The 14,030-nt window shown below is 37.0% G+C and overlaps 1 protein-coding gene across 6 annotated transcripts in view; it reads left to right on the top strand.

The window, feature by feature from the left end:
* LRCH3 (leucine rich repeats and calponin homology domain containing 3) overlaps positions 1-14,030 on the top strand; it is a 99,286-nt gene that overhangs the window by 49,335 nt on the left and 35,921 nt on the right. For all 6 annotated transcript variants that reach the window (XM_043473214.1, XM_043473218.1, XM_043473213.1 and 3 more), the window contains exons 7-10: positions 4,130-4,223; positions 5,426-5,546; positions 7,048-7,196; positions 11,879-11,955. In XM_043473214.1, coding sequence (XP_043329149.1) covers positions 4,130-4,223; positions 5,426-5,546; positions 7,048-7,196; positions 11,879-11,955 — 441 coding nt within the window. The remainder of the gene's footprint in view (positions 1-4,129; positions 4,224-5,425; positions 5,547-7,047; positions 7,197-11,878; positions 11,956-14,030) is intronic.

The following is a 14,030-nucleotide window of genomic DNA, read 5'->3' as shown; positions in this document are numbered from 1 at the left end:
CTGATTCTGTCCTTAGTTTTGAGGACTAAGAAGTCTTCACCTAATTTCTTTGAATATTGCAGTCTTCATTGTTTTCCTTTTAAAAAACAGACATAAAAAGTTCATGGGAAGAGATTTGTTTGCTAAGAGATATAAGAAGGCTTGAATCAATAGAGAAACTCTTCCTAAATGGGCAGTCTAGATAGCATAAACATATCATGTTTCTCAAAGGAGTTAGTAATTACAGATCTAATATATTCCAATCCCTGTATCATCCCTAATTATGCTCAATAGATTATCCTCTGCATTTTCTATTTTTCCAGAGTTATGTTACTGTATTTGTGATTATTTCAGAATATCCTATAAGTTTATATATATATCAGTATATATGTTGTGTGTGTGTGTATATATATATATATATATATATATAAGAAAAATATCTCCTTCAGCTCCTCTTGCACCAACAAATGACACGTTGTACTTTCATGTCCTTTCTTACTAAGGTACAGATTAATAAGATTGCATTGTAGTTGGCAGTGCATTTATTCAGAATGCAGTCACGGAGTTAGATGGCCCTGGTTCTGGCTCTGAATGTCTGTACTGTTGGGCAGTTTTCTATTTATTTTTGGCTGTGACGGGTCTTTGTTGCTGCATGTGGACAGGGCTACTCTGTAGTTGTGATGTTCGGGCTTCTCATTGCAGTGACTTCTTTTGTGGATCACAGGCTCCAGGCGCATGGGCTCAATAGTTGCGGCTTGTGGGCTCTGGAGCATGAACTCAGTAGTTTGGTACATAGGCTTAGTTGCCTCAAGGCATGAGGAATCTTCCCAGACCAGGGATCGAACCCATGTCCCCACATTGGCAGGCAGATTCTTAACCGCTGAACCACACAGGATCTTCACTGTATCATGTGGGCTCAGTAGTTGTGATCTTTGGGCTTAGTTGCTCCAAGACGTGGGATCTTAGATCCCTGACCAGGAATTGAACCTTAACCCCTGCGTTGCAAGGTGGATTCTTAACCAGTGGACCACCAAGCAAGTCCCTCAAATGTATTGCTCTTTCCTTGTACCTTAAGTTCTGATTCATTGTGACAGCATGACATAGTAACTTTTTTAAAGTTGCATACACAAATTGTAAGAATACATGGAATACAAAATTGAATACCAGAAGAACACTACATGTTTTAAATTTGTACCATTGAAAGTTGTTTTTCAACCTAGGCCATCTTATTAAATAAAACGCTAACAGACCAATTTTTAACCTAGGTTTTGTCATGTTTTAGACTTCAAATTAAGCTAACTTTTTAAAACTATGTTCAAGAACAAGCAAAAACTAAAGCTTTTATAGCTTTAGAAGAAAATGTAGAAGAATATCTTTGTGACTTGGGGAATGCAAGGATTTCTGAGGACACAGAAAGCAATAACCATTAAAAAAGAAATGATAAGCTCAATTTAATGAAAATTAAAGCCATCTATTTATGAAAAGAAACTGTTTAGAAAATAGGCAAACCACAGACTGAGGGAAATGATTTGCAAAATACATATAAAACAATAGACTTACATCCAGACTGTATAAAGAATGTGCCAGTTGTGTCTGACTCTTTGCAAGCCCATGGGCTGTAGCCTACCAGGCTCCTCTGTCCATGGGGATTCTCCAGGCAAGAATACTGGAGTGGGTTGCCATGCCCTCCTCCAGGGGATCTTCCCAACCCACGGATCGAACCAGGGTCTCCTGCATTGCAGGCGGATTCTTTACCAGCTGAACTACCAGGGAAGCCTGCAACTTAATGTTAAAAAGACAAACAACCCAACTGAAAACTGGACAAAAGGCTTGAATAAACTTTACAAAGAAAGATACATAATTGATCAGTAAGCACACAGAAAAGTGCTTAACATCATTAATCATCATTGAAATGCAAATTAAGTCACAGTGAGCTGTCAGTGCATATCCACAGGAATAAAATTAAGGCTGACAACACCAGACGGAAGGATGTGGAGCAACCAGTGCTGTCATGTTGCTTATGTAATGTAATTTGAGTTGTAAAAAAGTAAAATCAGAACATCCATTTTGGAAAGTTAGTTTGGCCGATTTTTTTTAACAACTTTATTGAGATAAAATTTACCCATTTTAAGTGTCCAATTTGGTGAGTTTTGGTAAATGGATACAGTCACAAAACTACCAACACAATCAAGATACGTATTTTCTTTTAATCACCCTCAGCCCCAGGCAATCACTAGTCAGCTCTCTGTCATTTGCCTTTTCTAGAATTTCATAGAAATGAAATCAAATATCATATGGCGTTTTGTCTGTGGCTTTACTTAGCAAGCTGTTTTCAAGATTATTGATGTTGTATTTTTAAATAGGCCAAAGATTTGAACATACATTTCATAAAAGAAGATAAATAGCCAATAAGCACATTAAAATATTAAATATCACTAGTCGTCAGAGAAATACAAATTAACATTACACTTTACACCCATCAGAATAATAACTAAAATTAATGACTGGCAGTACAGTGTTGGCAACTGGAACTCCAGTATATTGTTGTTGGGAATTTTAAATGATTCAGCTACTTTTAAAAACAGATTGGCATTTTTTTGTTTTTAAGTTAAACCTGCACTTACCATATAAATTCATTCATCCAGGATGAATTCACTGACATGATGCCAAGTAGAAAAAGAGTACATACTCCATTTTTGTGCATTCTAGAATAAGCAGAACTGTTGCAGGAAGAGGGACCCCTTCCAGGGCCAAAACTGGGCTCTTGGCTAACACTCGGAAATGAATTGTCCGAGGAGACACATGTGCTGACAAAGCAAGAGATTTTATTGGAAAGGGCACCCAGGTGGAGAGCAGGAGGGTGAGGGAACCCAGGAGAACTGCTCTGCCGCATGGCTCGCAGTCTCAGGGTTTTATGGGGATGGGATTAGTTTCGCGTGGTCTTTGGCTATTCATTCTAATTCAGAGTCTTTCCTGGTGGCGCACGCATCGCTCAGCCAAGATGGATGCTGGCGAGAGGGATTCTGGGAAGTGGACGGACTCGCGGTGTCTCCTTTCGACCTTTCCCAAACTCTTCTGGTTGGTGGTGGCTTATTAGTTCCATATTCCTTATCAAGATCTCCTGTCATAAAACAGCTCTTGCAAATGGTCACTATGGTGCCTGGCCAGGGTGGGCGGCTTCAGTGTGCTTCCCCTAACAGAGCAAATTACCCCAAACTTACAGGTTTGAACAACACAAATTAATCATTTTATGGTATAGGTCAGAAATCTAAATTTTGGTCTCATTGAGCTAAAATTAAGATGCTGGTGGTGCGCCATTCTTTTCTGTAGGTTCTGAGTAGACTGTGTTTCCTTGCCTTTTTCAACTTCTAGAGGTTGTGTGCTTTCCTTGGTTCTTGTCCCTTCCTTTGTCTTTAAGCCAGCATTGTATCCTCTTCTTTTTCCCTCTTTCACGTTCAAGAAACCTTGTGATTACATTGAGCCCATTCATACAATTCAGGATAATCTCCTTATTTTAAAGTACTCTTACTAGCATCCTGCCTTTTATCTCCAACCTTAATTCCCGTTTACAATGTAAAGTAACATATTTACAGGTTTCAGGGATTATATCTTTACATCTTTGAGAACAATTATTTGGCCTTCTATACTAATTTAAAGTTAAAAAAATTTGAATGGTAGTTGCTTCTTAGTTGATGAGGTGAGGGAAGTTGACTGGGAAGGGATGTGTGCTAATTTTCTGGTGAAGTAGAAATGTCCTATATCATGATAGGGGTGTATGTTACAAAGATGCATTCATTTGTCAAAGGTTTGTGTATTTCAGTGTGTATAAATTTTACCTTAAGAAAGAGAGTGCTATTAAAAACAATAATGGAGAGGTACATTGGGAATGGCTAGAGGAATAGATGAAGTAAGAGTGTTGATATTTTTGAAGGTGGATAATGAGGACATGAAAGTTCATTATTCTCTTCTACCTGATTTCTTTGAGTTTGGAACTTTTCATACTGAAAAGTTAAAGGAGTACTCACTTCATTCTAAGCAATTAAGTCCCTAAATGCCATGAAAATATTTATTACTAAAATTGCATCTATTTCAAATGTTAATTTTTAAAGTATCAAACTTCACAATGAGAACTAAAGTTTCTTTTTGGCAGCCATGAAGAACTGTACTCAGGTCGTCCCTATGGAGCACTTGATTCAGGTTTTAACAGTGTGGACAGTGGTGATAAGAGATGGTCAGGGAATGAAGTAAGTATTTATTGTACATGCTGCAACTTCTGATTAAGAGGAAGTAAAATGATGAAAATGGAAAGTGTCTTAATTGGACTCAATTTCTTGTTACGTAAAATATAGAAAAGCCAAATGAGGGGTAAAACTCCCACATAGTCCTGTCACTCAGAAATGGTATTATGTTTCTTCATCGTCTTTTTAGCATATTGTGTTTTACATGTTTGTTATCTCATTGTCTCATATAAATCATTTTATATCCTGGAAGATCTGAATGGGAACTGAGCCAGTTACATGGGAAATCTAAAATTTGAGTGCCTGGGTAATCTTGAGCAGAGATGAATAGAAGATCTGCTAGGTGAGAAAATAGAACTATAGGCTGATGGGTAATAAGATAAGAACCTAATGAAGTTATCTACATGCTCAAGATAAATAAGTAACTTTCTCAGCTAATTATATCATTTTTCTCTTTTGTTCTAATTATTAGTATTATGTTTTCTCTCTTTTTAAATTACTAAAGTATAATACTTTAGCTATAAATTAGGTTAAATAATAAAAAGATTTTGTTAGCAAGGCTGGTAGTATACCATTTTTAACATTGTTTTATTTGGAGTCTAAAGCAAATTAGTTTTAGAATACAGCCCATTTGTCATTTGAAATTGCTTGGCTATTTGTGTGTGGTTGGGTGTGTACATGATTGTGGCAATATCAAAAAAGATACATTTTTTTGGCTGTACTGGGTCTGTGTTGCTACCCTCAGGGTTTCTCTAGTTGCATCAAGCAGGGCCTACTCTCTAGGTGTGGTGTGCAGGCTTCTCATTGCAGTGGCTTCCCTTCTTGCTGGAGCATAGGCTTTAGGGCCCATGGGCTTCTGTAGTTGTGGCTCCCAGGCTCTAGAGTACAAGGTCAGTAGTTGTGGCACACAGGCTTAGTTGCCTCACAGCGTGTGGGATCTTCCCAGATCAGAAATTGAGCTAGTGTCCCCTGCATTGCAAGACGGATTCATAACCATTAAACCACCAGGGAAGCCCCATTTTAACCATTTTTAAGTGTGCATTTCAGTGGTGTTAAGTACATTCATATTGTTGAATAATATGTGCATCTTTCTAGATGCATCTCTGGAATTATTTTGCTCTTTTTTAAAAAATATAAATTCTGAGTTTATGCTATAAATACCTTGTCTAAAATTTGAAGTGATTTAGTGTTTCTACTGTTTTTTTAAGCCTACAGATGAATTTTCAGATCTGCCTCTTCGAGTAGCAGAAATTACTAAAGAACAAAGACTACGAAGAGAAAGCCAATACCAGGAGAATCACAGCAGTTTAGTAGTAACAAATGGTGGAGGTAAACATGATTCCTGACAACATCCAAAATCTTTTTTATCTCTGACTTTTTAAATGGCCTTTTCACATCCATTCCTTTTATTTATATATCTGTAACTTCTTCCAGTCTTTTTTTAGAGACCTCCCTCCCCTTCTCATGTGAATAGAAAAAAAAATGTTTTCAATTAGGATTAAATTTCAATTTCTCTATGTTTTCAGACTTGTAATTAAAATATAATGTTTTTCTCTTAATTTTATTTTGGGAGAGAACTTTACTAAGGACAGTTTATCTGGAATAGACATTTGCTAATCTTTTCTTTTTTTTTGGCTGTGCTGAGTGTTGGTTACTGCGTGGGCTTTTTCTCTAGTTGCAGTGATCATACACTGCATTTTACACTGCAGTCTCCAGCTGCAGTGTGTGGGCTTCTTGTTGCACTGGCCTCTCCTATAGCGGAGTGTGGGCTCTAGGATGCTCAGACTTCAATAGTTGCAGCAAATGGGCTGGTAGTTGTGGCTCCGGGACTGTAGAGTACAGGCTCAATAGTTCTGGTGCACAGGCTTAGTTGCTCCACGGCATGTGGGAAATTCCTGGATCAGGGATCAAACTGGTGTCTCCTGCATTGACAGGCAGATTCTTTACCACTGAGCCATAGGGGAAGCCTGATCTTTGCTAATCTTGATTTAACCATGGTCTTCTTAGACGTATTCTCCTTTTTAAAGATTCTCTTTGTGATCATTGTGTGACCTCTTTTAGAAATTGAGTGTCTTCTTGATGTCTGCCTTGTCTTTCATCTGAAATTGTGCTCTTCAAGGGCATCTGAATCTTATTTATGTGCTTCTCACCCCAGAGCATTTTGAGAAGCAAAAATTCCTCAAATGATTCCCTTCCATCCACAAACTGCTGCAACATACCTGCAATACTGACCTGTAAAAAATAGTTTTCTAAATAGGAAAATCTTTTTTTCTAGTAATGGACAGCAGTTACAATAAGGGGAACAATCATCAGTATCTATTTTTTTATCACCAAGTCTCTGCTCCTGTCTTTTCACTTTTATTTAGAGTTGATTGTGTTAGGTTTTCTGCCTAATTATTCAAAGAGATATGATTAAGCCCCAAACCTAAAACATCCAAAAAAATGAAACAAAACCTAAAAGAAGATATACCCTTCAACATTAAAAAGTTATTCTTTCTCTTTTTGTCTCACAGAGTCAAACTTGTTTAAAATAGTCAAGAGCTAGCCAAAGAAAAAAGAAATACTAGAGGTCTAAAGTCTACTAATTAGTACCAATTACTGCATTCTTTATAGTGAATCAAGACTAGGACTTTTCTTTAGCCTGTTCTTGTGAGTGACCATGGACTAAATGATAAAGGCTTATGTAATTTAAACTTATTCTTCCCACTTTCAGAATAGAAAACGTTAAGGAAAAGGAAAGAATGCAATTTAATATTTTTTGTTGGCTGTCTAACTTGAATTTTTTTTTTTGATGTGTGTGTGTGTGTGTGTGTGTGTGTCATGTGGACAGTGGAACATGATCTGGATCAGATTGACTACATTGACAGCTGTACTGCGGAGGAAGACGAGGACGAGGTGAGACCACACAAGGGCCTGGACTCGGACAGCCTCAGTTCGCAGTTTATGGCGTATATTGAACAACGGCGAATCTCTCATGAGGTAGTATACACATTTAAACCTAAATTTGTTGCCATCCCCTAGTAAACACAATTTATGATAGTCTAAATTTCTGTCATATCAGTAATTTGTTGGTTTAGGCTCAATTATTTGTTTTATTATCTTTAGTTCCAATTTTTTTACTTTTTCAAACTATTTTTAAAATCAGACAGTAGTCTTAAGTAAAGTTGAGATTTATTTTTCAAACAAAAAGACAGATTTCAGAATTTTAAAGAAGAGAAATCTTAAGAAAATGCAAAGGAATATGATGCTTTTTATTGTCATTCTTAATGCTTTTTTATTAACTGATAAATCATAGTTTGGTCAGTAATTAAGAATTGAACCAACGGCAGATTTTTGGAGCAACATACTAACTCAACCATAGAATTTTATGATGAGCTTAATTATATTGGTGCTTTTATGCTAAGTCACACAGAATATAAATTGTTTGCCATTAAAATTCCTGGGTGTCTGTTATAGTGGAGCATTGAGTTGCCTTAGAAAACAAATGAGCATTCAGCCCACTTCGAAGTCTCTGCCAGTTCCCCAAGGGTCTCAAGTAGAAATAGCATTCTTCAGTGTATCTAGTCAGCATAATAAAATGGCTCCACTTCAGTGTGTGTGATGTTAATGTCTGGAGTTGGTCCCAGACTCTGAGCAGGGAGTATTTGAGAAACACTTGGGGCCTTTTTGAAGAATGATGTATTTAGTCTTTTAGAAATAGCGAATAGTCACTTCAAGTGGGACATGTTATAGAGTGTTATTATCATTCTTTAAAAAAAAAAAAAAAGCTTGGTTTTCCTATCTGAAGACTTGAACACAGTATTTTTTGTTGGTTCAAAAGACACTCTTGTATTTAAAGTTTGATAAATACGTTATTCCCCCCACCCCATATTTGAGGGGAATACATTCCAAGAGCACCAGTGGATGGATGGTACTGAGCTCTATATATACTGTTCTTTCCTATATATACACACCTATGATAAAGTTTAATTTATAAATCAGGCACAGTAAGAGATTAAGAATAATAACTAATAAATATTTGCAACAGTATACTGTAACAAAAATTATGTGAATTTGGATGTGTGCACACTCACACTCTCTCATTATCTCACTGCACAAATTTAATGCCTTTCCCATCTTAACTAAGCATTCATTTACACACACTGTGGGTGTGTAACATTTGCAGTTTGAAGTGCAATAGCAAAACTAGCATGAATGTCTCTTTCCTTCTTCACAACTTCACAGATGGAAGCTTTGTTCTTACTATAGATCTTACCTTAGAATACAATTTTTTTCTTTCCTTATTAATTCAAGAACTTTCACCTTTTCACTTCAACAAAGCATTTTACACCTTCTCTCAGGCATATCTGAATTACCACCATTACTACTTTTGTACTTGGGGCCATTATTAATAAAATAGGATTACTTGTATACAAGCACTGCTGTACTGTGACAATCTGATAATTGAGAGAAACTTAACTGAGCCAGCTACTAACTGACTAACAGGCAGGATACCCTGGTGAAAGGGATGATTCATAACCCAGGTGGGATGGAGTGGGACAGCTTGTGATTTACCACACTGCTTAGAACAGCATTCAGTATAAAACTTACAAATTGTTTGTTTCTGAAATTTTCCATATAATATTTTTGGACCATGGTTGACTATGGGTGACTAACATCTCAAAAGATGAAACCATCCGATAACGTCCATTGCTATGAATCAAAGTCCTGCAGCCTACAGATAGCAATGTGTACAGGTGATTAATGAAACTACTTGTGGTTCAGACTATAAGCATTTCTGCTAGAGCAAAGGGCATCTAGTTGGCAATAACATTTAAGTTAACAATGCCAACATTATAATCTTAAAGGGAATCCTTTTTCTTTTCTTGTAGTCTTTCTCTTTGACTATTTTATGGTTAATTATCCTGTGTAGATGAGGTATTTCTAGTAAAAGTGAAAATACCTGTTATACTGCCAGTGAAAAATTGTAATATCATTTCTTTAATCCATTACATTGGCTAATTTGTAATCTTTTTTTATTCCATCTACCTATTATGTCTTTATGATTCTGTCATAAGGCTCTTAAGGACTTCTGTGTAAGTCTGCCTGCAGTGCGGGAGACCTGGGTTCAATTCCTGGGTCAGGAAGATGCCCTGGAGAAGGAAATGGCAATCCACTCCAGTATTCTTGCCTGGAAAATCCCATGGACAGAGGAGCCTGGCGGCCTACAGTCCATGGGGTCGCAAGAGTTGGACACGACTTAGTGACTAAACCACCACCCATATATAAAAATAAAATGAAGCAGTATTATTTTAAGTGGTTTAATAACCAGTGAAGAAATTTTTTTTATATTCTTGGATACTGCCTAAAAATGGGTTGTTAAAAACTATTTGAGATTTTAAACGCTCTGCTATTGTTTAAGTTTTATCATAATACCTGTCACATGCATAGAAATATTATTTTAAAATGGGGTATGGCTTATAGACTGTAACATATTTACTTTTTTAATTAAACTAATGTTGTATTCATTTTTGTCACAAAAATTTCATGTACCTCTTGCAGTAATTTTAGGTAATCACAGTATTGTAAAACCTGGGTGATAAGTCGCTGATGGTAGCATACTAAGAGAGATTTCTGTTTACTTAAAAAGTCAAATTCACTAAAATTAGAATAAATATTCTCTCATCCAGATTCTAGAATTGTGTCTCATTTAGTATGATCCTTACGCCCATACTTTACAGGAATCAGCTTTAGCCCTTTGGAGTAATTCACCTAAGATTTTCTAGTTATGTGTGATGTACCTGTTTCTTGGAGATAGACTGTAAATAATTTTACAATTGATTTTTAGGGGGAATAAGTTGGGTTTTTTTCCCTTCTAGAATACCCATTTTGATGATTTTCTTTGGTGTTCAAGTAGGATTATTTTGTTTTTATAGATTCTCATTTGACAGAATACATGATGTCTCTATCTTTGATTTATATTTTTCAGTATATAAGCCATATAACTTAAACCAGTTAAGTTTTCATCAGTAATTTTTTTAAATGACCTTTACCCTTCAGTTTATAAATGTGTGTTTTAGTCGTTCAGTCATGTTCAGCTCTTTGTGATCCCGTGGACTGTAGCCTGCCAGGCTCCTCTGTCCATGGAATTCTCCAGGCAAGAATACTGGAGTGGGTTGCCATTTCCTTCTCCAGGGGATCTTCCTGATTCAGGGATTGAACCCAGATCTCCTGCATTGCAGGCAGATTCTTTATCATCTGCCACTGTTTCTCTTTTAATTAATACCATGGTGGTGGTGGTTGTTTAGTCACTAAGTTGTAGCCTGCCAGGCTCCTCTATCCATGGGATTTTCCAGACAAGAATACTGGAATGGGTTGACATTTCCTTCTCCAGGGGATCTCCCCCACCCCACAGATCAAACCTACATCTCCTACATTGCAGGTGGTCTTCTACATTGCAGGCAGATTCTTTACCACAAGCCAGCAGGAAAGCCTTAATTAATACCATCGTGCTGTGCGTGTTCAAGTCACTTCAGTCATGTCCAACTCTTTGCGACCCTGTGGACTGTGCCCTCCCAAGCTCCTCTGTCAATGGGATTCTCCAGGCAAAAATACTGGAGTGGATTGCCATGCCCTTCTCCAGGTGATCTTCCCCATCCAAGGATTGAACCTGAGTCTCCTGCATCTTTTGCATCACAGGCACATTCTTTACCGCTGAGTCACCAGGGAAGTCCCAGTTAATATCATATTTTACCATAAACAGAAATTACTTTTGAGCTTCCCTGGTGGTACAGTGATTAAGAATTCACCTTGCAAAAAAAAAAAAAAAAAGAATTCACCTTGCAGTGCAAGGGATGCTGGTTCCATCCCTGGTCCAGGAAGATCCCATGTGTTGCTGAGCAGCTAAGCCAGTATCTCACAACCACTGAGCCCATATGCTGCAACTACTGAAGCCAGCACTCCTAGAGCTTGTGCTCCGCAACAAGAGAAGCTACCTCAGTGAGAAACCCGCACCGTAGAACAAAGAGTAGCCCACGCTTACCGCAAGTAGAGAAAACCTGCGTGCAGCAGCAAAGACCCATCATAATAAATGGATGGGAAATAAATAAATAATAAATAAAATAAGTAAATAAATATTTAAAGAAAAAGGAAGAAATTACTTTTTATCTTGATATTCTACTAGCATCCCCAGGACTATTTGTCTAACATAAGTACAATTTATGATGATGATGAAGTAAAGAAATGTAATCTCCCCGGTGAACTTCCTGTTACCAGGAATAGTCAAGAGAGGCTGAGCAAAAGTCAGGATAGGATCAGTAGGAGTTCCTGTTCTAGAGGAGAATTTGTGCTCAATGACCTCTAAGATTCTTTCCAACTTTCACGTCTTATCGTTTTGTAAATATTACTGTATGGTCATTATAAATCATAAAATACAGTGAGAAGAAAATCTACATCTTTTAAAAATAAATGTTTTTGGATTGTGAACAGTTTTCTGTTTACCAAAGCAGTGATATAGCCTATAATTCTTCTAAACATGAAAATTCACATTCCAAGATTTTGTTAAAATATTTTTAGTGTAATATAATATACTGACCCCTAAATGCCATTGAAATGTGAACTGTGTAATTACACTTTTCTGGATACATGTGTTAAATTGATCTGTTTTTCTGTTTTTGGCCTAGGGTTCACCAATAAAGCCAATACCCATGAGGGAATTTCAAAAAACAGAAGACATGAGAAGATATTCACATCAAAATAGGTTTGAAAAACCAGTGCTAGTCATTTGTTTCTGTCTTAAAACTCGGTAGTAAGAGCATGAAATGATTTTGGTTTTGTGTAGATATATGTATAATGAAGGTGTTTAGATACTACGTGTTTTAAATATGATGTATTTATAGCTAAATGAAATGTACCTTTGTGCTGTAAAATAAGAAGTAAAACTGACTTGCTGATTCTAAATTCAGATTACCTAAACCACTATCTGTATAATTATTTGAAGACACTTTGTAAAGTTTATAATGATATATCTGGATTTATGCATAAATAGGGCTACATGAATTTCAGGAGTCCAGCGATTTTACTTAAACTTTTGATTAGATGACAGAACAATAGAGAAAACAATATATTCTTCATTCCCATCTCAGTTGAAGTAATCTTTTATCTATAATTACTGCCTCACAGGATATTTCTAAAATTAGCTTGATCATTTAGAATACCGCTGCTGCTGCTTTTTTTTTTCCTCAAGAGTACTGCTTCTTATTCTTGAACTCCAAAAAGTTTCTTTCATAAACTGTATCACAGTAGTTGAAAAATTCTCAGCCTTTGATTTTTTTGCTTCCTTTTTTTTTTTTTTTGAAATCTTAAAAAAGTAGTCTTGATAAGTCTGTTTTTAAGTAGCATTAAATTTGTTGTGTAGAAAGTGTCATCCATCATTCTTTACTTATACTTGACAGGATATTAAAGTTGTTTAGAAGGCTGAGCTATAGATGAAACTGTAGGGAGAATAATGAAAGAAAGAAATCTTATAACTTGGCCTTTTTAAATCTTGTTAGTTCATGAAGATTTAGACACATTTCATGTCTTTGAAATTTATCTCAAAATGACCTTTTAGTTGCCAGTGTGTCCCTTTACTGAAACTGTGGTTATTTGAGATTCCAGTATCATGTGGGGATTTCTTGTTACATTTCCCCATGTTGGATAGACCTCTGCTTTATTTTTGGCCCCTCCTACCTTCTGTGTCCATTATAAGTAAAAGCTCAGGATCTCCAGATATGACACACACCCTCAAGGCGAAAGCCAGCTTTTGGCTCAATTGCCTTACTAAAGTTTTAGTTTTCTGACGCTTCAGTTCAGTTAGGTTTAGTCGCTCAGTCACGTCCAACTCTGAGACCCCATGGACTGCAGCACGCCAGGCTTCCCTGTCCATCACCCACTCCTGGAGCTTGCCCAGACTCATGTCTGTCAGTTTGGTGATGCCATCCAACCATGTTACCCTCTGTCGTCCTCTTCTCCTCCTGACTTCAGTCTTTCCCAGCATCAGGGTCTTTTCCAATGAGTCAGTTCTTCACATCAGGTGGCCAAAGTATTGGAGCTTCAGCATCTGTCCTTCCAATGAATGAATATTCAGGACTGATTTCCTTTAAGATTGACCGGTTTGATTTCCTTGCAGTCCAAGGGACTCTCAAGAGTCTTCTCCAGCACCACCATCCAGAAGCATCAATTCTTCTGTGCTCAGCTTTCTTTATAGTCTAACTGTCACATCCATACATGACTATTAGAAAAACCATAGCTTTGAATAGATGGACATTTGTCGGCAAAGTAATGTCTCTGACCCTTATATAACAAATTACCACAAATTTAGTTGCTTAAAACACACCTATTTATTATATTACAGTTCTGAGAGATAGAAGTCTGGGCAGGTTTGTTTTGGTTCTCTGCTTAGGGCCTCACAAGGCCAAAGTCAAGGTGTTGGCTAGCATAGAGTCTTACCTAGAGACCCTGGAGGAGAATCCACTTCCAGCCTCATATAGGTTGCTGGCAGAATTCAGTTCCATGCAGTTGTAGATTGAGGTCTCCATTACCTTGTTAGCTGTTAGCTGGGAGTCATTTTTGCTTCTAGAGTCCACCCACATTTCTTGGTTCATGGTTTCCTCCATCTCAAGCCAGCAGTGACAGGTCAGATCTTCACATTTTAAATGTGATTTCCCTTTCTGCCACATCTCACAAACTCTTCTTGCCTTCCTCTTCTGGTTTTAATGACTTGTATGATTATACTGGGCCCACCTGGATAAGGTCGACCAATTAGTAACCTTAATTTCATCTGCAGAGTCCTTT

The sequence above is a fragment of the Cervus canadensis genome, chromosome 7 (assembly GCF_019320065.1).
Source record: "Cervus canadensis isolate Bull #8, Minnesota chromosome 7, ASM1932006v1, whole genome shotgun sequence".
Taxonomy (NCBI): Eukaryota; Metazoa; Chordata; class Mammalia; order Artiodactyla; family Cervidae; genus Cervus; species Cervus canadensis.
The sequence above is the reverse complement of the archived record's forward strand: the minus strand, read 5'-3'. Positions and strand labels throughout refer to the sequence as shown.